The 27,432-nt window shown below is 40.4% G+C and overlaps 1 protein-coding gene and 1 pseudogene across 1 annotated transcript; one reads left to right on the top strand and one right to left on the bottom strand.

Annotated features, from left to right (window-relative positions):
• Positions 1 to 1,452: 1,452 nt before the first annotated feature.
• On the top strand, positions 1,453 to 17,155 carry LOC118651281 (C-type lectin domain family 1 member A-like). Its single transcript, XM_036300274.1, has 7 exons — positions 1,453 to 1,724; positions 2,886 to 2,999; positions 10,788 to 10,886; positions 11,447 to 11,551; positions 11,944 to 12,095; positions 13,752 to 13,879; positions 16,671 to 17,155. The coding sequence occupies exons 2-7, from the start codon at positions 2,888 to 2,890 to the stop codon at positions 16,795 to 16,797; spliced, it is 723 nt and encodes a 240-aa protein (XP_036156167.1). The 5' UTR covers positions 1,453 to 1,724; positions 2,886 to 2,887; the 3' UTR covers positions 16,798 to 17,155.
• A 399-nt stretch (positions 17,156 to 17,554) lies between these two features.
• Positions 17,555 to 27,333, bottom strand: LOC118650726 (annotated as a pseudogene).
• Positions 27,334 to 27,432: the final 99 nt, after the last annotated feature.

Raw genomic sequence — 27,432 nt, 5'->3', positions numbered from 1 at the left:
TATAAATAATCTTAGTAATATTTTCAGTGAGGTAGATATTCTGGACATACAGAGTATATTGACCAGTATATATTGATAATAAGAAATATACCTCCTTTTCAAATGCACCTGAAGCATCTACAAACATTATTCAATAGATATATTGATCTTTATTTATTTATATATTTACATACAATTAATATTTACATATAATATGAAACTCAAGAAAAGTAAAAATATGTGGATAGTTTAACTGAATAAAGTATATATATACTATAGGTTAATGTGTGTGTGTGTGTGTGTGTGTGTGTGTGTGTGTGTGTATGTGCATTCTAAAGCCAGTGTTCTACTTTGTAAAAAATCCTTGAGCTATTGCATTAGAGTAAGAAAATGGCATTGATGCTAATTATCTCCACTCCTCATTAATATTGTTCTGGTCATGTTCACCAATGTAACTAGGCTAGAAAAAAAATATATAAATGGAATAAATACTTTTTATTTCCACAAGGCATGATAATGTATGAAAATAATATGAGAGCCAGTGATAAACCCAGCTCAAATAATAAGTCACTTAGCAAATTAACGGGTTGTGAAATTAATATACTATAATAAATAGCTTTATTTTACAGAAATAAAACCAATTAGAAGACAATGGATGAAAGCCTTATTTGTATAATAGTAAATATAATAATATATTTAGGAACAAATACAAAAAATAATTCCACCAATACACAAGGGATAATAAAAACTGAACAAAAGATTTTGAAATATATTTTTTAATGTTTTTCTTTATTGATTAAGATATTACAAATGTGTCCCCCAATGTCCCCTCATCCTCCCAATCCTGCCCTCACCCTCACCCCCTGTTGTCCACATCCATTGCTTATGCTTATATGCATGCGTAAAGAATAAGCTCTGTGTTTTGCATACTCACAACTGAAAGCCTGTTTTTGCCACATCCTGTGTATGGGAGACAGATACATTTATTTCAGTGTGATGGTTTCACAACTTTGTCTGTATGCCAAAACTTTACCCATATGTTCATTCCTGGCTTAGGAAATGTGCAAATGCTATTTCCTTTGCTTACCAAGCTTTCCCCATTACTCCACTCTCTAGTTAACACCTAGTCACCTTTCCAAGCTAAGCTTGTAGGTAAGACAGATACTTTTATTTCCATTGAAAATTTAAATGACACATGATGCTATAAAACAAAGGAAATATAATAGACTGTAATAAATTGTGCACATCCATTAGCAGCATTTTGATGTACTATTGTAGCCAAACAGTTGATAAGATACATTGCAGAAAACTTAAAAGGGGGTATTGGCGAAAGTGAATTACTTTCCTAATTTAAAAAAATCTGTATTTTTTAAGTTTTAAAATCCAAGAATTGAGTGAACCATATTGATCATTACTGAAAACATACCAGGTATTTTGATGCTCCTAAAGTTCAGACTGATAAAAGGCCCTGAATCTGGTGATGTTTTTAGATAGAAGGGCTTCCTGTGTGGTTGCATCGTGAGAACACTTATTTTCAGACTCTGTTCTCACTTATTATTTCGTGTATAGGACAAAAAAAGGCATTATACTATGTATTTATTGTCTTCTCTTTATATTCTGGGTTGGATTTTATACCAAGGGTCATCAAGTATTCTTATATTCAGACTTCTTCCCAAGAATTATAATCTTCTTCCCAGGAAAATACGCATTCTGCAAAGATCCTCGCATCTTCTTCTAAAAAACAGGTACTTTTCATAATATTAATGTATTTTATTTTTTATATATTATTATAAAAATTATTAAATAAAATTTGATCAAAATAATTTTAATAGAACATGGAGAGTGATATATATCAATAAGAAGGTACATATTCAGATAGATGAAAGATCTATAGATGGATTGATAAGGAAACAGATGGTAGGAAGGCAGATTAGAACAGACTTAAATATATTTTCTTGATTACTATAACCATTCTAAATAAGATCATTAGAAACACTTGAAAGGAAATTCTTAATTCTATATAGAAAGATATTTAAAGAAAATAAGGAAATACAAAATTCAACCGGAAAGAAGTTCAGAAAACTTACTGTTAGATTTGTACATTCAATAGTACATGGAATAGCCATAGACTATTTAGGTACTGAAACATATGCAAAGCTTTCTTTAAAATTTTAAGATTCCTTTTTAGATTGAATGTATTTGATGTATAAAATATTCAGTTTGGCATCAAAGTCAAGTTGTTGGAATTATAAAGTGCATAAATGAACCTAACAAATAATGGCATTAATAACAAAATTATTAAGACGTGACTTCTGCAATCATAGTGTGTCCTAGTGAGGAAATAGCAGCAAAAACAAAACAAAAGATGATAATGGGTTTAAAGAAAAGTGTTATAAACGAGAGTTCATAGGAAGACGTGATAAATTCTTACTGAAAGATCTGAAAAATTTTCTTGACAGAGGTAGAATTTAAGTCATATTTTAAATAATTACCTGATGATAATGGAGGAATACAGGCAGAAGTATGATGGTCCGTAAGTGAAATTGGGAGATTTTCTATAGCCTGGCTTAAAAAAATATTTTATCCATTATGTAATGACAAGAATTAATTTAACATATGTCATCAATTTGTAAGTTTGTAATTTGTAATTTAAGAAAAATATTTAAGTTGAATGTAATAAAAGATGCTATGCCCTAACAATTTGTTCTAAATCGTTTGTGCACTTTAATGATCATCTATTCTTAAAAATATTCTCTACATTAAAAGAAACTCCAAATTATTTATTAGGTTTAACTGTAATCCAGATAACATCTTTATGAACCATGTATTTTAGTTATGGAACTTCTATGGCCAAGGAAGTCATAAGAAAGCTTTCCTGTTATCTTCCATATGTTTATGATTTTCAGAGATGGGAGAAGCCGTGACTTACTCTGAGGTGCGAGTTCATCCTTCATCTCAGGAGCGGAGGAGGGCACCTGACTACTCTGAAAACAAAAGGATCGTGAGTTCTGAACATCGAGGTGTGTAGCTTTCTCACTTTTATTTTATTGTTTTACGTGATACTTAAAAACAGTGTCTGATATATGTCTGAAAGTAGACGTGACAAATGCAAAAATTTGCACACAAATGAAACTATAACCTCCTCAATCTTTGACTGTGGATTATGGCCAATATATAATACACTGTCCAACAGGACCTTTGCTCTGGATTAAAGAAATGCATTTCAAATGAGCAAAAACATTTTGTACAAGGTTATTTAATTTACCATATCTAATCTTGTCAAGATAAACATTCACAATACAAAATATTTAAGAAATAAAGAAAATTAATCATTGATTCATACCTTCTATGAATTTGTGGTTACTTAATTTTAAAAATTCTACCTTCCAGAGAAAGACAAATACCGTATGATTTCACTTACATGTGGACTCTAAAGAACAAAATAAATGAACAAACAAAATAGAAATAGACTCATAGATACAGAAAACATACTGATGGTTGACAGAGGGGAAGGAGGCTGGGGGACTGGATGACAAAGGAGAAGGGATTGAAAAGTACAAATTGGTAGTTAAAAAATGGTCACAGGGTTGCAAAGTACATCATACGGAATACAGTCCATAATATTGTAATAACTGTGTATGGTGTCAGGTACTTGAAATATCAGTGGGACCACTTTGTAAAGTATGTGATTGTCTAACAACCATGCTGTAAACCTGAACTACTCTAAATAATACTGAATGTCAATTGTAATTGAAGAATAAAGAAAAATTACATCTGCCATTATCAAATACATAAAATATATTTAAAATATTTTTATTGATTTCAGAGAGGAAGGGAAATGCAGAGAGATAGAAGCATCAATGATGAGAGAGAATCATTGATCGGCTGCCTCCTGATTGCTCCACACTGGGGATTGAGCCTGTAACCTGGGCATGTGCCCTGACTGGGTATTAAACCCATGACCTCCTGGTTCATAGGTTGATGCTCAACCACTGGACAATCTCGGCTGAGCATAAAATATATTTTCACTCTATATTTTACCATTAGTTTGTTTCTATTTTATCACTACATTTTATTTTCATTCTTTATTAGCCATGTATGACATGTGTGAGGGGCAATAGTGTCAACTGAATGTTGTTTGTTTCCATATTTTAACTTATATAAATAGTACAATGATGCATATTTAAACTTTTGATGCAATCACCCTTTTGGATATCTAATTCTTTAGATTTTCACTGGTGTAAATAACTAAATGTCTGAATAATTTTATGCTTAGTGCAGATAAATTAATTAAAATGAATTATTTAAACTTTTAATCTCTGTATACTGCTTTCATGTTTTATAAGCTTTAAGTACCACATGTAAAAACTGGAGTATGGCCCTAGCTGATTTGGCTCATGGATAGAGCATTGGCCTGGTTCGATTCTGGTCAAGGGCAGATGCCCAAGTTGCAGGCTCGATTCCCAGTAATGGGTGTGCAAGTGGCAGCCCATCACTGATTCTCTCTCATCATTGGTGTTTCTAAATCTCTCTCCCTCTCCCTTCCCCTCTAAAAGTAATAAAAATACATGAAAAAAAGCACCCCACAACTGGAGTATGCTTTTTCTCAAGATACGTGAGATTGAAAACCTATCAAGGTCTCAAGTATATTAAGGTTGAAGATGACTATGGTCTCACATTCCTGCTTGCTACTTCTTCTGTGATGGAATTGATGGCTGCAATTAATATGCAGTACAATTTTTTGATGTTTTTACTTTTTTATTGAGCTACTAGAAGCCGAGTGCATGAAATTTGTGTGCTCCGGGGGTGGGGGAGCGGGGCGCATAGTCCCTCAGCCTGGCCTGTGCCCTCTCCCAGTGCAGGAGCCCCACCATTGATCACCCCAAAGAGGCATGCTCTGCCCACCCATCCGGGGCTCCTTGATGGATTGCCCCGAAGAGGTAGGCTGGAGCTGGGGGTCCCACCTCTGCGCTGCGCAGAGCTGCAAGACTCCTGGCCGCACTGCAGGGAGCCACGGGACCTGCCTCTGTGTCGCGCACACAGCATCAAGCCCCCCTCCACCCTTGTGCGCACGCAGCCCTGACCAACAGTGCACACCTGCTGCTCACGCAGCCTCCTGGTGTTCGCTCATTTCTGCGAGGGCATCATTGCAAGAGGGCGTGACAACCACATAGGCTTTTATTAGTATAGATAAAGGACACATAATTAGTTTCATGTGTACAACATAGTGATTTGATGTTGTATATATTGCAAAATGATCACCACAGTAACTCTAGTTCAGTTGTTCTCAACCTGTGGGTCGCGACCCCTTTGGAGGTCGAACGACCCTTTCACAGGGGTCGCCTAAGACCATCCTGCATATCAGATATTTACATTGTGATTCATAACAGTAGTAACATTACAGTTATGAAGTAGCAACGAAAATAATTTTGTGGTTGGGTCACAGCATGAGGAACTGTATTTAAAGGGCCAGAAGGTTGAGAACCACTGCCTAGTTACCATCCATCACTGTAGTTACAAAATTTTTTGAGTATGGGATGAGAACTTTTAAGATTTACTCTCTCAACACTTTCAAGTATGCAATAGAGTCACCATGCTGTACATTACATCCTCATGACTTATACCTGGAGTTTGTACATGTTCATCCCCTTCATCCATTTTACCCACTTCCTTTATCCCCTACTTTGCAAGCTCAGGTTTTTTATTTTTATTTTTATTCCACACATAGAAGTGAGATCATATGGTATTTGTCTTTTTCTGACTGGCTATGCTATTTCACTTAGCATAATATAGTGGGGCCTTGACTTATGAGTGTCCTGACTAACGAGTTTTTCGACATACGAGCCGTCTCTCAGCTGATTTTTTGCTTTGAGTTGCAAGTTAAAATTCGGGTTATGAGCCAGCTTCAGATACCCCACCACTAGCTGGCTCAGCGAACATCACAATGAACGCCACAACATCAGCCCAGCATCACGTGTCTCACTCGTTCACTTTAGGCGGTTAGCTCTTAGTTGAAGCATCAGTGTTGTGCTCGCATTTGTGCTTGCAGTTATTTTGCAAAACTTCGTTTTTTCAACCATGGATCTGAAGAAAGTAAGTGCGAAGGACAGTGCTGAGAAGAAGAAGCGGATGATGTGCATTGACTTAAAGAAAGAAATTATCGAAAAACATGACCAAGGTGTGCGTGTAATCGACTTGGCGAAGCAGTACGAGCGTAGCACTTCTACGATCTGCACCATACTGAAGCAGAAGGAGTCGATACAGGCTACAAATTATTACAAAATAATTTCTAAACAGCGGACATCTATCCATGAAAATATGGAAAAGTTGCTAATGGTGTGGTTAACGGAGAAGCAGCTCGCAGGAGATACGTGATGAAGGCTATAATCTGCGAGAAGGCACGAGCTATTTATGCTGATTTGCTGCAGCAGGCCCCAGGCACTTCAGTGGACGAGGCATCGGGCGAGCGGTTTAAAGCCAGTCGGGGCTGGTTCGAAAATTTTAAAAAGAGGACCAGCATTCACTCCGCTGTCAGACATGGTGAGGCAGCGAGCGTGGATGTAAAGGAAGGTGACCTCAACGAGCTCATCCAGGAGCACTCCGAGGAACTGACAGCGCAGGGGCTAAAGGAGCCACAGACGCAGCAGCACACCAGGGTTTTGCAGGAAATAGATGACACAGAGGTGGAGGAGGAGGAGGAGGAGGAGGAGGAGGGGGAGGAGGTTAACTCTATAAGTGAGATAAAGGAAATGCTGGGAATGTGGGAGAAACTTTCAGACTTTATTCAAAAGAAACATCCAGAAAAAATTGCAACTGGGCGTGCGATGGAGCTATTTAATGACACTTGCCTAACTCAGTTCAGAAATATTCTGAAAGGGAGGATGAAACAGATCTCATTGGACAGGTTTTTCTCGAAAACTCCTGTAGATGAAAGTGATGAAAGCGTGGCGAAAAGGGCAAAAATCAGCAAATAAGATTCAGTTATTCAGTTATTCAGTTCAGCCTTTCCCCTCCAACTCCATCAGCATCTTTAAGTCGTTTGATCTCCAAGGTAAATGCTGTACATTAAACTTAATAAAACAAGTTTATTGCACTACATTCCATTGTTCAGTATTGTGTTTTTATACAATATTCGTTATTTTTAATACATTTTTCTTATTTAAAAACATTTAACAAAACAATTGCGGTGTTTTTTGGGTGTCGGGAACGGATTAATGGCATTTCAATTCATTGTAATGGTGAAAATTGATTTGACATATGAGTAATTTGAGTTACGAGCTCCGTCACGGAACGAATTAAACTAGTAAGTCAAGGCCCCACTGTACTCTCCAGGACCACCCATGTGTCATAAAAGGTAAGATTTCCTTTTTTATAATTCTTTTTTTTAATTGCTTAAGGTATTATAAAGAGTATTACATATGTCTCCTTCCCCCCACCCTTGACAATCCCCTAGCCACCCCTACCCCCCAGTGTCTTATGTCCATTGGTTATGCTTATATGCATGCATACAAGTCCTTCGGTTGATCTCTTACTGCCCCCTTCCGCCCCTCAACCCTCCCTAGACTTCCAGCTGTAGTTTGGCAGTCTGTTCGAGGCTGCTCTGCATCTGTATCTGTTTTTGTTCATCAGTTTAAAATGGTACTTATTATCCATAAATGAGTGAGATCATGTGGTATTTTTCTTTCATTGACTGGCTTATTTCACTTAGCATAATGCTCTTCAGATTTCCTTTTTTATGGCCAAAGAATATTCCATTGTGTTAATGTATCACAGCTTTTCCCATCCACTCTGCTGTTTCCAGATCTTGGCTATCCTATCTAATAAAAGAGAAACATGGTAATTAGCGTACGACCGCTACCCTTCCCATTGGCTAATCAGGGCGATATGCAAATTAACTGCCAGCCAAGATGGCGGCCGGCAGCCAGGCAGCTTAAACTGAACATGAGGCTTGCTTGCTTCAGTGACGGAGGACTGCAACGTTCCCCGCCTGCCTTGCTGGCCTCTGAGCCTGCAGTTTGAAACATAGTTACAAATATAGACGTTAAACAAAACCCCAGAAACTTGCTTTCAGCAAGCCGGGATCTCAGAGCTGGAGTTGATACAGAGTTTCGATTATAGAACCGGAACAAACCAGATACCTTCTTTCAGCAGCAGAGGCCTAAGAGCTGGAGCCTCAGAGCTAAAGCTGGCCCAGAATAAAAAAAAAAAGAAAAAAGAAAAAAAGGAGTGGTTGGGAGCTTCCGTCACCCACCAGCCTAAAAACAGCCCTCAGCCCCTCACCCAGGCTGGCCAGGCACCCCAGTGGGGACCCCCACCCTGAAGGGTGTGTGACCAGCTGCAAACAGCCATCATCCCCTCACCCAGGCTGGCCAGGCACCCCAGTGGGGACCCCCACCCTGATCCAGGACACCCTTCAGGGCAAACCAGCCAGCCCCCACCCGTGCACCAGGCCTCTATTCTATACATCAACAGGGTAATATGCCTCCCAGCACCGGGATCAGAGTGACAGGGGGCAGCGTCCAAACCCCCTGATCGCCCTGCAGCTCTGTGTGTGACAGGGGGCGGGGCCACAACCTCCCTATCTGCCCTGATCTGTTTGTGACAGGGGAAGGCGCCCCAACCCTCTGATCAGCCCTGCTCTGTGCCTGTTAGGGGGGAGCTCGCCAAACCCCTATTCACCCTGCAGCTTTGTGTGTGACAGGTTGCGGCGCCCCAACCCTCCCACCCCACGGGTCCTGCTCTGTGTGTAATGGGGTAGAGCCATAACTTCCCCATCGGCCCTGCCCTGAGTGTTACAGTGGTGGCGCCCCAACCCCCTGATTGGCCCTGCTCTGTGGGTGATAGAGGGTGGCGCCCCAACCCCCTGATCCGCCCTGCTCTGTGCGTGACAGAGGGTGGTGCCCCAACTCCCCAATCGGCCCTACCCTGAGCATGACTGAGGGTGGCATCGCAACCTCCCGATCCGCCCTGCTCTGTGCATGGCAGGGGGCAGCGCCCTAGCTCCCCAATTGGCCCTGCTTTGAGCCTGACCAGGGGCTGCACCTAGGGATTGGGCCTGCCCTCTGCCACCCGGGAGCAGGCCTAAACCAGCAGGTCGTTATCTCCCGAGGGGTCCCAGACTGCGAGAGGGCACAGGCCGGGCTGAAGGACCCCTCCTCCACACCCCCTCCCCGAGTGCACAAATTTTTGTGCACCGGGCCTCTAGTTATAAATAATGCTGCAATAAACATAGGGGTACATATATTCTTTTGAACCAGTGTTTTGTATTTCTTGGGATATATTCCTAGAAGTGAAATTGCTGGTCATAAGCCAGTTCCATTTTTAATTTTTTGAGAAAACTCCATACTGTTTTCTACAGTGGCTGCACCAGTCTGCATTCCCACAAACAATGCATGAGGGTTCCCTTTTCTCCACATTCTCCCAGCAGTTGTTTGTTGATTTATTGATGATAGCCATTCTGACAAGTGGTAGGTGATATCTCATGTTTTTAATTTACATCTCTTTGATGATCAGTGACATTGAGCATTTTTTCATGTCTATTTTCTGCCCAATTTTTAATCATGTTTGTTTTGCTCTTGAGTTGTATGAATTCTTTATATATTTTACCTGATATATACTTTGCAAATATTTTCTCCCATAATAGGTGGTTCCCTTTTCAATTTGTTGGTGGTTTTCTTGGCTGTGTAGTCGCTGGTAGTAGCTGTAGTATATGGTATAAGATAGTGCTTCAGTTTCATTCTTTCACATATTGCTGTCTCGTTTTCCTAGCACCATTTATTGAAAAGACTACTCCTCATTGCATATTTTTGGTTTCTTCATCATATATTAAATGACCATAAGCAGATGGGTTTATTTTGGGGAACTCTATTCTGTTCCACTGATCTATGTATCTTTTTTAATGCTAGTGCCATACTGTTTTGATTACTATAGCTTTGTATTATAGTTTGAAATCAGGAAGCTCGATGCCTACAACTTTTTGCCTTTTCTCAAGATTGCTTTGCCTACCCCTGGATGTTGTGGTTCAATTGGTTGAGTTTTGTCTCATGCACTGAATGGTGGCTAATTTGATGCCCAGTCAGAGCACGTACCCAGGTTGTGGTTTTGATCCCTAGTAGAGTGATTGATCTTTCTCTCTCACATCAATGTTTCTCTCTCTCTCTCCTTCTCCCTGCCTCTCTTTCTAAAATCAATGAAAACATATTAAAAAAAAGATTGCTTTGCCTATTTGGGATCTTTTGTGGCTTTATACTAATTCTAGGATTGCTTGTTCTACTTCTGTAAAAAATTCCATTGTGATAGGGACTGAATTGTACCTACAGAAATTACCTCAATGTCTGAAAAGAGAAAAGTTGTAAAAAATTATGATATATACATGAGAGTGAATATTATGCAGTTAACTTAAAAACATTTATTAGAAATGTCATGGCCTGGTAAGCAGTAAAAACGGCTTTAATTAGGTAAAATAGACACAGTCAAGAAAAATGATGGTGGTATGCTTCTGAGTGAAACACTTAGTGGTTGGATTTCTTTCCCTTTTTTTTTTCCCCAAACCAGAGGACATTTATTCCAGCATAGGAAATATAGTCAATAATATTGTAATAACTATGTATGGTGCCAGGTAGGTACTGGAATTATTGAGGGCGGGGGGGCACTTTGTAAAGTATATGATTGTCTAATCACAATGCCTTACACCTGAAATTAATACGAAATTATACTCAATGTAAACTATAACTGAAAAAAAAATTAAAGAACTGTGAATAAGCATATAGTAGCTAATGTTGAACCAATTTACTGATCTCTTTCTCAAGGCTATTCTGTCCCGCAGTCTTCATGGAAGTTACTTTCAGCGGTTCTGGGGATCATCTGCTTAGTGCTGCTTGTGTTTGTTGGAATCTTAACTACAAAGAGTAAGTCTCTATGAGAGAAAAGAAGTCAGCTTGCTCACTGCTCATGGAAAGGAATCTCGTTATGGCTTTTTATTTCCTAAAGTAATATTCTCAGCACCATTTTGTTTTTTGTTGTTATCGTCTCTGTATTAGAGCTGATTTTAAGAACTACATCAAATTACTATGTCTTTACCTTGAACTTTCATTACTTTGTCCTTTCATTCATATGATTCCATCCACGTGAAATACCAACTCCTCTTTTTTTGCTGCTTGTTAACCTATTTCTCTTAAACTTACACCAGGACTACTTTTTCTGAGAACTCTCCTACAGGTTTTATTATCAGAATCAATTTCTCTATAATCTGTGATCTCACTGATATTATGCTAATTTTCCAATCAGACTTGTAGTATTATTATTAGATTTGTCTGTGTATCCCCTTCAATATATTGTCTTTTAGATATCTTTGTTAATGAAATTTTACTATTTGTAGTCACATAACAAATAAAGTGCTTATGCAATGGCACATTTATCTTCAGGTACGTATGACAAACCACACTGATATTTGTGATTTTGTCTTCAGAAACAGAGCCATGGTCAGGAAATCTCACCTCCCGTCAGGAAACAGACCAGATGGAACTGATTTCAGGAAATTCAGGGTTTCCCCCACTGCCAACAAAAGTTCAAGGTAATTAGGAACTAGATCACCTTTCCCGAGTTAGAAAATAAAAATATCTCTGTTTATTTATATGCATATATAATTATTAAGTATTTAAATATATTACACACATATCATGTAGTGTCAGATACCCGGAAACATATTTGCTAAAAATCCACTTAAATTTGGAAGTTGTCAATAATGCTTAATAGTAATAATTGTCCTATTAAATTACCATGGCATAAATCATGTCAGCATTATGCACATTAGTTAACAGAGCAGCAGTTTTAAATGGGTGAATATAATTGGTCATATAATTTCTGTATTGCTTCTTAACTTATTTTTTACAATTTAAACACCCACATTTCTACATATAAATGTACTAACAGGAGGCATTTAGACTGACTGTAATTCTTCTTTAGGTTGGAAATGTCACCCTTGTGAGGACAACTGGCACCAACATGGGGAAAACTGCTACTCTTTTTCCGCACAACCAAGTCCTTGGAGAAATTGTGAAGTTTATTGTACTACTCGGTCTTCAAGTTTTCTTAAACTAAATACTGAGAAAGAAATGGTAAAAACAAGTATATGTTTCTCAACTTTTAGTAAGTTTCTCCAGGAGGTATTTCTTGGCCTTTAGGCTTTGTCTGTTCTGATATCCCTGCTTCAGCCCAAGGAAAGGCACATGATACACACCAGATTATGCTGCTCCCTTTTCTTGAAACTCTTCCTCAGGACCTAGTTTAACGCCCCTAAGCCAGCGGTTCTCAACCTGTGGGTCACAACCCCTTTGGCGGTCGAACGACCCTTTCACAGGGGTCGCCTAAAACCATCCTGCATATCAGATACTTACATTACGATTCATAACAGTAACAACATTACAGTTATGAAGTAGCAACGAAAATAATTTTATGGTTGGGTCACAACATGAGGAACTGTATTTAAAGGGCCAGAAGGTTGAGAACCACTGCCCTAAGCCATATATTCCTGCAAGTTTTATTCACCTCTGAACTCTTGCCTATCTCTACAGCCTCCTAGATACCAATAACTTTTTATCATTTCCACTTCCTTACCCACTTATTTTAACACTAGAGGCCCAGTGCATCAATTTGTGCATGGGTGAGGTCTGGCTGGCCCAGCCCCAATCCGTGAATTGGGGCTGGCCAAGCCTGTTGGTAGGAGGAGACGACGGGAGGTTGGCCGGGCACACCCTGATCACAGCCCAATCAGGGCTGGGCTGGCTGTTGGGGGAGGGGGGGAGGGAGGGAGCCTCAGGCGATTGGCCAGTGGGCCCTGCCCCAGAATGGGGTGAGGGGGCCAATTGGGGGTTAGCAGCTGGGGGAGGGTCCTTAGGAGGCTGGCCAGACAGCCTCACCCCCAATTGAGGTGAGGGAGCAATCGGTGGCGGGGAGCTGGCTGGAAGGAGGGGCCTTGGGATGATTGGGGTGGTGGGGGCTTATCAGGGGTGGAGCCAGCTTTGGGGATGGGCTGTGCGTGGTGGCTGGCCGGCCCCACCCCCTATTGGGGTGCAAGGGGCATCAGGGGTGTCTGGCTGGGCAGAGGGGCCGCTGGAGGTTGGCCAGCTGGCCCACCCACTGATCAGGCCAGTTCACTGGCCACACTGGGCTTCATAGCGACTGGTCGTTCAGGTTGTTATGGTGTTCCGTTCCCTGGCTTTTTACATATATATACTAGTAGATACTCCACTTATGTACTTATTAAAGTTTAATTCAATTTTCTCACAATTTTACTGTCCTCTTCTCAACCCTTTGTAACCTCACCCTAATAAGTGCCTATTTACTTTTATGGTTTATTCTAAAATATCTATAGTATTAAAAAATTTATTTTGATCACCTGGTCCTAAAGGAGTTTCTGTTAAGTACTCTCGTTTTATCCGGTACTTTTCCTTTTGTAGCAATGGCTTACTTAATTGGTTTGCATCTTTCTTAAATTCACAAGGATCAAGTCTATTTACTGCCTTTCAATTCTCAATATGCAGCACAATGTTCACAGTACTATGAGGACTCCATAATAGTTGTTTGATGAATGAATACATTATTGGTTATTAGTGAGTTGTCAAAAAATCCCAAGAGTATTTTTTACTATAGTTATTGTTTCAGATAAAAAATAAAAATGTTTCATAATGTAAATGAAAGTTTTAATTTCTATATATATTGACAACCAATCAAAGATATCAGATTTGTTTATTTCCTGTTCTCATTCTTTCCAGGATTTTGTAAAAAATTTTTCAATGAAGCAATGTCATATTGGGGCAGGAAAGTTTTGGATCAGTTTATATTACAACTGCAGTGAACGGAAATGGGTTTGGCAAGATGGCTCAGCTTTTACCTTGGACAAGTAAGTATCTTCCTATTAGTCTATTTTTAAATATATTTTTATTGTTTTCAGAGAGGAAGGGAGAGGGACAGAGAGAAACATCAATGATGAGAGAGACTCCTTGATTGGCTGCCTCCTGCTTGCCCCACACTGGAGATTGAGCCAGCAATCCTGGTATGTGCCCTGACCGGGAATCGAACCTTTACCTCAACCACCAAGCCACACCAGCTGTGCTGTTCTGGCTGTTTTAAAACACCAGTCCCAGAATAGCAATATTACCTAATTATCTAGTGTGCATATAATTAGATGTTAAATTCCACGATGTGAAGTTTTTTATTAAACCTTAACTGATTACTCCAACTCACATAGAACTCTTAATATATTTGACCTTTAGAAATGCATAACAATGATGTTTAGTATGGTGGCTAATGATTTACACCCCAATAGAAACCAGCTGATTTTCTAGGTATTGACTTAATTTTTATTTCTCTGGACCATAATAATTTACTACATAATGTCCAAAGACACTTATGAGAGGACTATGAAGGAAAAACTATGTTCAAAATAATATTGAAATGTGATTTTCTCATTCAGTTTCATTTTTTCTTAAGAAACATTATAACATAATATATCAAAGAAGATTAAACACTGAACAAATATAAAAATTCACTTGTCAATTATGCTAGACAATTGAAGATTTGTAAACTATAAAAATATTAGTGGCCTGGTGCGTGAAATTAGTGCATGGGTCGGGGGGTGTCCCTCAGCCCGGCCTGCACCGTCTCCAATCTGGGACCCCTCGGGGGATGTCCAACTGCTGGTTCAGTGGGATTGGGCCTAAACTGGCAGTCGGACATCCCTCTCACAATCCTAGACTGCTGGCTCCCAACCGTTCACCTTTCTGCTAGCCTGATTGCCTCTAACCACTCTGCCTACCAACCTGCTTGCCTCCAACTGCCCTCCCCACTGGCCTTTTCACCCCCAACTTCCCCTGCTGCCAGCCTGAGCACCCCCAACTGCCCTCCCCTGCTGGGCCACCCTGCTGGCCTGCTCATTGCCAATGGGGCCTCCCTGCCAGCCTGCTCGCCCCCAACTACCCCCCCCTCGTGGCCTGATCAACCCCAAATGCCCCCAACTGCCGACATGCTTGCCCACAACTGCCCTCCCCGCCGGCCTGATTGACCCAAACTGCCCCCCAACTGCTGGCCTGCTTGCTCCCAACTGCCCCTCCTGCCAGCCAACTTGCCCCCAACTGCCCCCCTGCTGGCCTGCTCACCCCAACTGCCCCCCTTGCCAGCCTAATGGCCCCAACTTCCCTCTCCAAACAGTCTCATGGTCCCCAACTGCCCTTCCCTGCCAGTTTCATGGCCCTCCACTGCCCCCCTCTTGCTGGCCTGATTGTCCCCAACTGCCCTTCCCCACTGGCCTGCTTGACCACAGCTGGGCCCCCCTGCCAGCCAGCTCACCCCCACCTTATCCCCTGCTGGCCTGATCGCCCCCAAATGCCCCCCCTCTGGCCTAATTGCCCCCAACTGCCCCCCACACTGTCCTTCTTGCTTCCAATTGCCCCCCCTGCTAGCTTGCTTGCCCCCTACTGCTCCCCCTGCTGACCTGCTCACCCCCAGCTTCCCTCCACCGCAGGCCTAATCACCCCCAAATTTCCCACCTGCCAGCCTGCTCATCCCCGACTTCCTTCCCTGCCAGGCTGATCGCCCTCAACTGTACTCGCCTGCTGACCTCGTGGCCCCCAACTGCCCTCCCCTGCTGGCTTGACCTCCTTTGCCTCAGCCCCGCCACCATGGCTTTGTCTGGAAGGCCTCTCAGAAGGTTTCCTGGCCTAATTAGCATATTACCCTTTTATTAGTATAGATGACAATGTTGGCACTATTTGGGGAGGGAATATAATTATTTTTATATTAACACAAAATGTACATGTATTTAGTATTGTTACATGTAAGTGAGTGAATCTTTTTCACTATAACAGAATTAATTCTTAATATGACAAATTTGGATAGATGTATCTCAAATAACAAAATTTCTTTGGGTCTCTGGAATGATTTTTAATAGTTGAAAGGAATCCGGACACAAAATTTGAAAACTGCTCTTATAGCACCGATTTTCTTATTAAAATGCTAATGTGTAGGAGGCACTCCATTCATCCTACCATGTTATTAAGATAAATATAAAAGATTCTATTTTGTCACGCACATGGGGATAATGATCAGGACTAAAAACAATTTTAGCATCCCTCTTTCATTTCCTTGTTTTTTAAATCCTCACCAAGGAGAGAGAGAGGGAGAGAGAGAGAGAGAGAGAGAGAGAGAGAGAGAGAGAGAGAGAGAGAGAGAGAAGAGATATATCGATCAGCTGCCTCTGACCAGGAGTGAAACCTGCAAAGTTTTGGTGTCAGGCACAACACTCTAACCAACTGAGCAACACTGACCTGGGTTCCTTTACTGTGAATGAAACAAATGCCCTCTCACCAAAAGATAGAAGCTTTTTTCTTCATTAAGCAAGCACTTACGTGTTGTCACTTTTTTTTTTATTAGATTCCAGATCTCTGAAAATTTTGAGTCAGGTATAGTCAGCTTTATCATTGTATTAATGGACAAGTGTTTTGGAGTTCCTTACTCTGCCATTTTCCTTCCTTAAGAGTTGAATGGAACAAATATTATTTATTATTTACATATGAATAAATCTGCCAAAGAAATGTATGTTCCTTTATATTTCAATTAATGCATAGTAACCTTTAAGAATAGAATTGATCTATGAAATAAATTTTAGTAAAAATAGAAATTCTTTTCTCTTCTAGGCTCCAGTTAACAAAACCTGACATTGCCTCTAATCATTGCAAATATATAAACAATGGTCAGTTATTTGATGGAAATTGTAAAGACCCTGGTTATTGTATATGTAAGAAGACAGCATATGGAGATTAAATCACTCATATGCAGGATATAAAACCAAAAGCAACAAATGAACAAACCTGAAAAACAAACAAAATCACATAGATGTAGACAACAGTATGGTGGCTACCAGAAGGAAAGGGGGGGGGGTAGTAAAGGGCAGAGAGGGTCAAATATGTGATGGAAGAAGATTTGACTTTGGGTGGTGGGCACATAATACAATGTATTGATGATGCATCATAGAATTGTACACATGAAACCTACATAATTGTATTACTCTATGTTACCCCAATACATTGAATTAACAAAAAGAGAAAGAGGTGTAAACATTGAAACTTTTCCAGGATTATTTTTAACATTAAGAAATACTTCAAAAATAGAAATTTAATAAACCCACATATACCCTTCATCCAGCTTTAAGTGTATTTAATTTTTAAATGTATTGTGTTTGAAAGTTTTAAAAGGCTTATTAGCTTAATATTTGTGAATATTTAATAAAATCATAGTTTAAAATTTAGTTTTACCATAAGTATTATTAACAGTTTATTAAACTTAAAAATGAATTTATTCATCACTCAATAATTTAAAAATAAATGAAACATTGTTACAGAAGATAAATATTGAATTGTTAGTTTTTATTTGCTGCAAGTATAAGGTTTACGGCCTGTCAGATGAAAAAATATATAATAAATATTGGTGGCATTTTCTTCTGGAAGTTTTCTTCATGAAGAAAGTCAGAGAATAGCGTTTTTATTTTGAAATCCTTTATATTTTATAAATAACAAACTCTTCACACAATCCTCTGCATGCAGATGTATGGGTTTGGAGTTAAACAGTTTTTGTGTAACCTTTAAAACTTGAGCCGTAAACTGCACAGTAAATTGTCAACTATTGTTATTCTAGATTAGAGAGAAAAACAAATTACATGTATGATTACATTAATGCAGAAAAAAATTAAATACTACTTACTTAAATATAGGTACTGAAATAATATCACGGTAGCAGATTTAAGGAAGATGCCTGGCCTTTTTATTTATAGATAAGAGAAATATAGCCAACTCAGATAATAAAAGTAAAAATTGCATTCTATTATAAATTAGGTGCTACTACTTTTATATACTGGAAATTAGTCAATGTAGAAAGTCTGGAATCTTTTTATATGTGTACCCATCCTATATAATAAAAGCCTAATATGCTAAGTGTCTGGTTGTCCAGTCAGCCATTCAACCAATCAAAGCGTAATATGCTAATGATATGCTAAGCCACTCAACCGCTCGCTATGACGTGCACTGACCACCAGGGGGCAGATGCTCTAACCGGTAGGTCAGCTTGCTGCTGGGGTCAGGCTGATTGGGACTGAGCAAGACAGGTCAGACACACCCTGCAGTCCTCTTGGAGTCTCTCCCCAGCTGGCCAACCTCCTGCTTCCCTCCCTGACCCTGATTGTGCACCACTGGGGTCCTTCAGCCTGACCTGCACCCTCTTGTAATCCGGAACCCTTGGGGATGTTGCAGAGCCAGTTTCAGCCCTATCCCACAGGCCAGGCTGAGAAACTTCTCTGGTGCACAAATTTGTGCAGTGAGCGTCTAGTGTGAAATAAAAGCTTTAACATGTTTTTAAAGAATTATTTGGTTAGAAATAAATTCAGAATTTCTTGTCATGTTTTGTGAAAAATGTACAATATTCTTCAGATATATGCAATTTTACTTTAAAAAATTTAATTTTTTTTAATTTAAAAATTATAAATTTTTGGAGGAAACTAAGATGGCGGCATAGATAAACACCGGGAAATTGCTGCTTCCCACAACAATCGATAAATGCATCAAAAACACAAGGTGGACATCATCCAGAACTACAGGAGGGCTGGCTGAGTGTAAATTCTACAACTAGAAGGAAAGAAAAGCACACTGCGAGCGGGAGGAGCTGCGGAGGTGGAGTGCGGAGGTGCGGGGGCTCGCGCGCGGAAAGGGTCTGGCACCTGAGGACGCGGCTGTCTTTTTGAATCCGGAGGGAGACGCAAGCTCCCGACGGCTCTGAAATCCGGTTCCGGGAAGTCTCTGGGGACCCAGGACTCATACGGGGAGATACTGTACTCTCTGGCAGCGGGCGAGCTTGAGAGCGGCTTTCCCTCAGAGGTGCTTGCAGCCGTTGCCGGGACACTGGGACTCGGGACTCCTTCGGGCAGGGCTGAGGCTCCGCCATAGCTGCTTTCTCTGCCCTTTGATTCCTTGAGACCCCGCCCCGCCCAGGCTGCGGCAGAGGCTTTTGCATATGAATGCCCCGGCCATTTGCAACCTGTAATTACCTAACTGCAGCCGGGCCAGATAGACCCAGAGCTTCCAAGAGAAGGCCCAAGGCCCCACAGCGGCTTGCAATGCTACACAGCTGAGCATCATCAGGGCACTTCCAAACTCCAAAAAAAAGGAAGGGGAATCTGCAGTTCTCTTCGTAGTTCCTGCTGTGTAACCTCAGGCAGAGGCTAAATTAGCACCTCCTTAGATCCAAGAGCCACTGTACCCAGTGGTCAGAGGGGAACCATCCAGATCACAACTCCTCAGATCCATAAGGGACACACTCAGGGAGCAGACTCAGTGAGCACCAAAGCCCCACTGAAGCAAGTCTTGCCCCAGAAGGGTGTCTTCAGCACAGAAGTTCTCCCACTGCAGACACAGCTGATTCTCGCTGCCAATTGCCCTGGAGGTCAATTCCTCCCAGTGATCCTACAACAACCAAGGCATAGCTACAACAAGACTGTGCACAAAGCCCACGAGGGGTGCACCAAGAGTGTCCACCTCAGGTAACTGGGGAGGCTGAGCCACTGGGCCCTACAGGACACCTAGCACACAAAGCCACTCTATCAACACAGGGAAGCAGCCAAAATGCAGAGACAAAGAAACAGGTCACAAATGGCAGAAATGGAGGAAGGCAAACGACTGGATATAGAGTTCAAGGCCACATTTATAAGGTTTTTCAAGAATTTTATGGAAACCGCCGATAAATTTAATGAGTCCCTCAATAAGTATAGTGAGACCATGGAGGACATGAAAAAGGACTAACTAGAAATTAAGCATACACTGACTGAAATAAAGAATAATCTACGGAGATCCAACAGCAGACAAGAGGATCCCAAAAATCAAGTCAAAGATTTGAAATACAAAAAAACAAAAAATACCCAACTGAAAAAGAAAAAAGAAAAGAGATTCCAAAAATATGAAGATAGTGTAAGGAGCCTCTGGGACAACTTCAAGCCTACCAACATCAGAATTATAGGGGTACCAGAAGGAGAGAGAGGGCAAGAAATTGAAAACCTATTTGAAGAAATAATGACAGAAAACTTCCCCCACCTGGTGAAAGAAATAGACTTCCAAGTCCAGGAAGCGTAGAGAACCCCAAACAAAAGGAATCCAAAGAGGACCACACCAAGACACATCATAATTAAAATGCCAAGAGCAAAAGACAAAGAGAGAATCTTAAAAGCAGCAAGAGAAAGAAACTCAGTTACCTACAAGGGAGTACCCATACGACTGTCAGCTGATTTCTCAACAGAAACCATGCAGGCCAGAAGGGAGTGGCAAGAAATATTCAAAGTGATGAATAGCATGAACCTGCAACCAAGATTACTTTATCCAGCAAAGCTATCATTCAGAATAGAAGGTCAGAGAAAGAGCTTCACGGATAAGAAAAAGCTAAAGGAGTTCATCACCACCAAACCAGCATTATATGAAATGCTGAAAGGTATTCTTTAAGAAGAGGAAGAAGAAAAAGGAAGTCTTACCATTTGCTACAGCATGGATGGAACTGGAGAGCGGATAAATACCACATGATCTCACTCATTTGTGGAATATAATGAACAACATAAACTGATGAACAAGGACTGATCCAGATATGGAGAGGCATTGATTGGACTGTCGGGCTTTGGAGGGAAGGTAGGGGAGGGTGGGGGTAAGGGGGAAAGATCAACCAAAGGACTTACATGCAGGCATATAGCCCTAACCAATGGACATGGACAACGGGGGGCGGGGGGGGTTGAGGGCATGAGCGGGGGGGAGGGGGGGGTAGAGGGTAACGTGGTAATATCTTAATCAATAAAAATATATTAAAAAAAATTATAAATTTTTATTATAAAATCCTCCAGTATATACACACATACATAAGGGTGTGTATGTATGTATGTGGTTAGGCATAATTATACATGTATATCTATTTAACTCAAGAATTTGAGTATTTTTGAGTTATATAAGTAATGTAATAAATTCTGATTTGTTTTCTGCCAGGAACAGGTAGGAAAGATAAGGCTGAGGAAAGAATGATGATTCTACTTTCATACGAAATTGACACCAATAAAGGACTGTGGCCTGATTATATGTATACATATTATAAAGGAAGAGATCATTATTTCTGTCTACACAGAAACAACCAGCCACTATAAGAGAAAAAAAAGAAGATATATTTTGTAACAGCTATTAGTTGGTCTCAATCTATGCACATTAGAAACTCATTCTTTCTAATCTAACTCTTCATGTGTTTCTTTAATTTCTGTGTTTGTTTTCCTATGCCATTCTCATCACATTTCTGACAGAATATGGATTACATGGACTTTACTTATTCATTCATAATTATATTCTAACTAAAGTGTGAAGCTTTTAAAAGAGTTATGGTCTATTGATCTCTGTAGTTATCTCTGCATAGTTTATGGAAATCGAGTAGCACTCAGTCAGTATTTGTTACATTCATAACCACAAGTTTAGCATGCTAGTTGTTTTATTTAGAAACTGAACTTTTATACTTGCAGAGTGGATAAAGTGAGGTAATATGATACAAAATCTTATTAGTATTCCCAGAGAACAAACTCTTTTTTGTCAAAAGTGACATCTCATCCATACAGATCAATTCTAAGTTATCCAGGGACACATACAAAATTTCAGAAATAGGACGAGAGGTACGGATAAATGGAAAAGACTGACAGATCTCAAAGGGCAAGAAGGTTGGGAGGATGGGAAGATATCAACCAAAGAATATATATGCAGTGGGGACTTGACTTACGAGTGTCCCGACTAATGAGTTTTTTGAGATACGAGCCATCTCTTGGCCGATTTTTTGCTTTGAGTTGCGAGCTAAAATTCGGGTTATGAGCCAGCTTCAGATACCCCACCGCTAGTTGGCGCAGCGAACGTCACAGTGAACGCCACAACATCAGCCCAGCTTCACGTGTCTCACTCATTCACTTTTTGATTTGACATACGAGTAATTAGAGTTACAAGCTCCATCGCAGAATGAATTAAACTCGTAAGTCAAGGCCCCACTGTACATACTAGAGGGAGGCCCGGTGCACGCAATTCATGCACGGGGATTGGGGGAGTCCCTCAGTTCGGCCTGCACCCTCTTGCAATCTGGAACTGCTGCCTACTAACAGCTGGCCGCCTGCCTGATTGCCTCAAACACTCGCCTGCCTGCCTGATCGCCCCTAAACGCTCTGCCTTAGTGCCTGTTCATCCCTAACCACTCTGCCTGCCTGATCACCCCTGACCACTCTGCATGCCTACCTGATCACGCCTAAACACTTGCCTGCTTACCTGATCTCCCTAACCACTTGCCTGGCTGACTGATTGCCCCTATCCATTTGCCAGCCTGCTTGCTCAGCCCTCACTGCCTCTGCATGCATGATGCCCCTAACTGCTCCACTGTCTGCCTGATGCCCCTCACCACTCTGCCTGTCTGCCTGATCACCCCTAACTTCCTCTGCCTGCCTGCTTGCCTGATGCCCCTAACTGCTCCCTTGTCTGCCTGATTGTCCCTAACCACCTCTGCCTCAGCCCCTGCCCCCTTAAGCTTAGTCCAGAAGGATGCCGAGAATGACATCTGGACGGTTGTTTGGCTCTCAGTTTAATTAGCATATTATACTTTTATTACTATAGGTAGGCATAACCTATGGACACAGAAAATAATGTGATGAAGGCCCAGGTGGGGTGGGGGCAGGGTGGAGGGAGGAAAAGGAAGAGAAAATGGGGGGACATCTGTAATAGAGTCAACCTTAAAAAAAAGATAGACCATAGTCTGACCCATAAAAACCAATATCAGTAAGTTCAAGTATATTCAAGTCACAAAGTATGTTTGTTGATCAAAATGGAATTAGACATTGATAATAGAAATACCTCTGGGAAATTCTCAAAAGTTATAAACTAACACCTGAAAATTTCCTGCATCAAAAACAATGTAAAAGGGAATTTAGAAACTATTTTGGAATGAAAATAAATAGTTCATACATGTGGAATGATGCCAAATATAATCTCAAATATTAATAGCATGAATGCTTTGATTAGAAAAGAAGAAAAGTTTCCTATCCATATATTAGTTTTTGTGATAAGAAACTAGAGAAAGAAAATTTAACCCTGAGTGAGAAGATAATAAGAATACTATGCTGAGGTAAAAAAGGATCTCTTACCTTTTGCAACAGCATGGATGGAACTGGAGAGCATTATGCTAAGTGAAATAAGCCAGTCAGAGAAAGATAAATACCACATGATCTCACTCATTTGTGGATTATAGAGAACAACATAGACTGATAAACAGGGACAGATCCAAAGACAGAGAAACAGCGATCAGACTATCAATCCCCAAAGGGAAAGTAGGGGAGGGAGCAGGTAAGGGGAAGAGATCAACCGAAGGACTTGTATGCATGCATATAAGCCAAACCAATGGACATGGACTACAGGGGGATGAGAGCATGAATGTGGGGGGGGGGGGGTTAATAGGGGGGCGGATAAAGACACATTTGTAATACCTTAACTAATAAAGAATTTAAAAAAATCAGAGCATAAATTAATTAAATAAAAATTGAAACATTAATGTTAAATAAGCACTGAAAAGATGTTCAATACCATTAGTCATGAAGATAATGCAAATTTAAATCACAATGAGATACCACTATACACATTAGAATGGATAAAATTTAAGAAACTGATCGTAACAAGTATTGACCAAGATGTTGAGCAACTCCTAAGTCACACACTGCTAGTGGGATTGCAAACTTGCACAAGCCTTTTGGATAATAGTCTGGCAGTCCCTTAAATAGTTAAACATATACTTATTATAAGGTTCATCTGTTGCTCTCCTAGGTATTTATGTAAGAGAAAAAGGAGAGCCGACGCTCATACAAAGTCTTGCACACATATGTTCATAGCAAGTAGCTTGCACAGTATTTAGCACATAGCAAACACTTAATTTTACTCACTTTTATGGGTACTGGCTGCTTCCCAAAGTACTAAATCTAGGCCCTAAGAGTTTTGGACTGACTCTATTAGCATATGGGATGTCCTGGCATTGTGTCAAGGAAAATGTGGTGGTTCAGTGATCACAGGAATAGCTTAGAGGCAAGTCCACAACAAGAGACCTACTGTAGGTACAGACTTACTGATCAGAAGCCAGAATGGAGCCATCTTCCCACTGCCAGTTTCCGTTTGTGGAATTCTTTTTTAGTCCCATCCAATGGTAGGACTTTAGCAATTTAAAGATATCCTATTGGAAATCATAAATAAAGTCAATTCTCAGAATTGTATTAAATACAAGGCTATAATCATTTAATCATTTTCCCCACAGTTGAGGAAACTGCATTCTGTCCTCTTTCAGAATTCTAACTTCAACAACACATATACAATATAATTCCTGCAATTTTTGTGATTTTTTATTTTTAATACAGAAGAATATGGAGTTGATGTATCAGAGCCTTGTGCCTCTATTATATTTCAGGTTCATATTCCAGAGAGTTGCCACATATGGTAGGACTGAATATAGGCAGATGAATTAAAACAATATTTTACCTGGTCCTCTTGGCTGTATATCTTCAGGAGACTAGAATTTTGAGACATGCAGGAAGCTTGGCTCTGAAACCAGTTCTTGCTCTCATTAAAAAATTGGTAGCAGCTGTTTCTATAACAGACAGTTTTTAGGACATGGGCCACAGTAACTTTCTAGAAAGGGAGAATATGTTATTAATTCTGCACATGTCTGAACATTATATCAGATTTTTTTTTCGAGGCAGGGTAAATAGTTTTTTTATTCTAACTCTACAATTCCAAATATTAGACCATTATGATCAGACCCACTGACATACCTCTACATATGTATAGATAGATATGCCAAAACTATTTTTTCTACTTATTACAATTACTCCTTCATTGTAAACAATAAAATAAAATTTAAAAAGCAATAGTGAATTGCATACAAGAATTCATTTTCTTTTACATTTTCTTTTTTTAAAAATATATTTTATTGATTTTTTACAGAGAGGAAGGGAGAGGGATAGAGAGGTAGAGACATCAATGATAGAGAAACATTGATCAGCTGCCTCCTGCACAACTTCTACTGGAGATATGCCCGCAACCAAGGTACCTGCCCTTGACCGGAATCAAACCTGGGACCTTTCAGTCCGCAGGCCGACGCTCTATCCACTGAGCCAAACCAGTTTGGGCTGCATTTTCTTTTTATTACAGTTATTAGGATGAGATTGGTTAATAAGATTATATAGGTTTCAAGTGTAGATTTCTATAATAAATGATCTGTCTTATAAACTTTCCTGTCAGCAGCACTGGATACATGCCTAAACCCCTGTATACACAGATACATGAAACTTGTGCTTCAAAATATTAGAAAACTTTCTCTTGCCTTTCAAGGAAATTGGCACTGCTTGGTTGAATAATGCTGTTAAAATAATCACAATTATTAGAAAGTTATGTGTTGTGACATAGTTCAAGCAAAAATAAAAATAAGTGACATATTTCTGGACTAATAGCTAAAATATAAAGACACATGAAATGTTGCTAGTTTCTGTCCTGCTGAATATTAATCAAAGTAATGTATTATGTTCGTTAGATCAGCAATGCTATCTATGTCTCTGTTATCACTCACAATTTATGATGATGGCACTCCATATCATTACCATTACAATGAAACGGATTCCCAGAGCTACAGCAATGCACCGGGTAAGGAAAAATGCAGATGCTGTTAAAGAAAAATGAGTGAGAAAAAGCAGAAAGGGTTCTGGTATTTTTATGTTTAATGTAGACGTGAGAGTGTTTTCTATGTAGGAGTGATACTAGTGTTTTTTTCTTCATATATTTTTCTCTGCAGGTAAAATTAGTACTTTGTAAATTATTAAAAATAAGATTTTAAAATCTACTATTTTCTCCTATTTCTCTTTCTGCAAGTTCCCCAGAATAACTCATGGTTAAATTTCCATTTTTTAAAATTTCTGAGACACCAACCACAAATGCCTCTGTATTAAAAAAGAAAGCACAAAAATCGCAGGTACTATATGTGTATTGTTTAAGTTGGAATTCTGCCAGAAGACAGAATGCATTCTTTCCAACTGTGAGAAAAATGGACAGTTTCCCTAAATTAATTTTAAAAACATATATTTAATAAACTATACAAAATATCCTATGATTATTTTTACTTAAGAAAATATCCTTTGGTCATTCTAATCATGTCTTATAAAGTTTTCAAATTTTTATAAATAGCTGCTTGCATTGTGTTTTATTGGTATATGACTAAAAATCTTATTATTGATAGACTTTGAATTTTTTCCAATGTATATTTAAATTGTTTCTTAGTTTTCACTAAGGAATAATTACATAAATAACATTTCATACACTGGGGGTGAAAGGAGGGTCACTCCGCCTAGCTGCACCTTCTCACAGTCTGGGAGCCCTCAGGGAATGTCCAACTGCTGGCTTAGGCCTGCTCCCTCAGCCAGCAGTCACATATCCTTAGCGCTCCCAGCACTGCCGCTGAGCTCCACTGCCTTGAACCCGGCTTCTGGCTGAGTGTTGCTCCCCCTGTGGGAGCGCACTGACCACCAGGGGGCAGCTTCTGTGTTGAGCGTCTGCCCTCTTGTGGTCAGTGTGTGTCATAGTGACCAGTCATTCAACTGTTCAGTCCATTTTCAGATTAGCCTTTTATTATAGAGAACTAGAGGCCCGGTGCATGAAATTCATGCATTGGGTGGGTGTCCCTCAGCCCAGCCTGCACCTTCTCCAATCTGGGATCCCTCACAATCCAGGACTGCTGGCCCCATACTGCTCACCTGCCTGCCTGACTGACTGCCCCTAATCGGCTCTGCATTCCAGCCTGATCACCCCCTAACCACTCCTGTGCCAGCCTGATCAATAGCAGTTAGGCATTGATCAGGCTCTCCTGCCTGCCTGATAGACCCCAACTGTCCTCCCCTGACATCCCGGTCACCCCCAACTGTCTGCCCTTGCAGGCCTGGTCCCTCCCAACTGCTCTCCCCTACAGGCTTGGTCACACCCAATTGTCCTCACCTGCAGGCCTGGTCCCTCCTAACTACCCTCCCCTGCAGGCCTGGTCCCTCCTAACTACCCTCCCCTGCAGGCCTGGTCACACCTAACTGCCCTCCCCTGTAGGCCTCATTGTCCCTAACTGCCCTTACCTGCCAGCCTGGTCACCCCTAACTGACCTCTCCTGTAGGCCTAGTTGCCCCCAACTGCCCTCCCCTTATTAGCCTGATCACCCACAACTGCCCTTCCCTGTTGGCCATCTTTTGGTGGCCATCGTTAACCAAATGGGGTCCGCCATCTTGTGTGTTGGAGTGATGGTCAATATGCATATTACCTCTTTATTATATAGGATTCTGAATAAGTAAATCCACAG

This window comes from Myotis myotis, unplaced genomic scaffold (assembly GCF_014108235.1).
Source record: "Myotis myotis isolate mMyoMyo1 unplaced genomic scaffold, mMyoMyo1.p scaffold_m19_p_3, whole genome shotgun sequence".
Taxonomy (NCBI): domain Eukaryota; kingdom Metazoa; phylum Chordata; class Mammalia; order Chiroptera; family Vespertilionidae; genus Myotis; species Myotis myotis.
The sequence above is the reverse complement of the archived record's forward strand: the minus strand, read 5'-3'. Positions and strand labels throughout refer to the sequence as shown.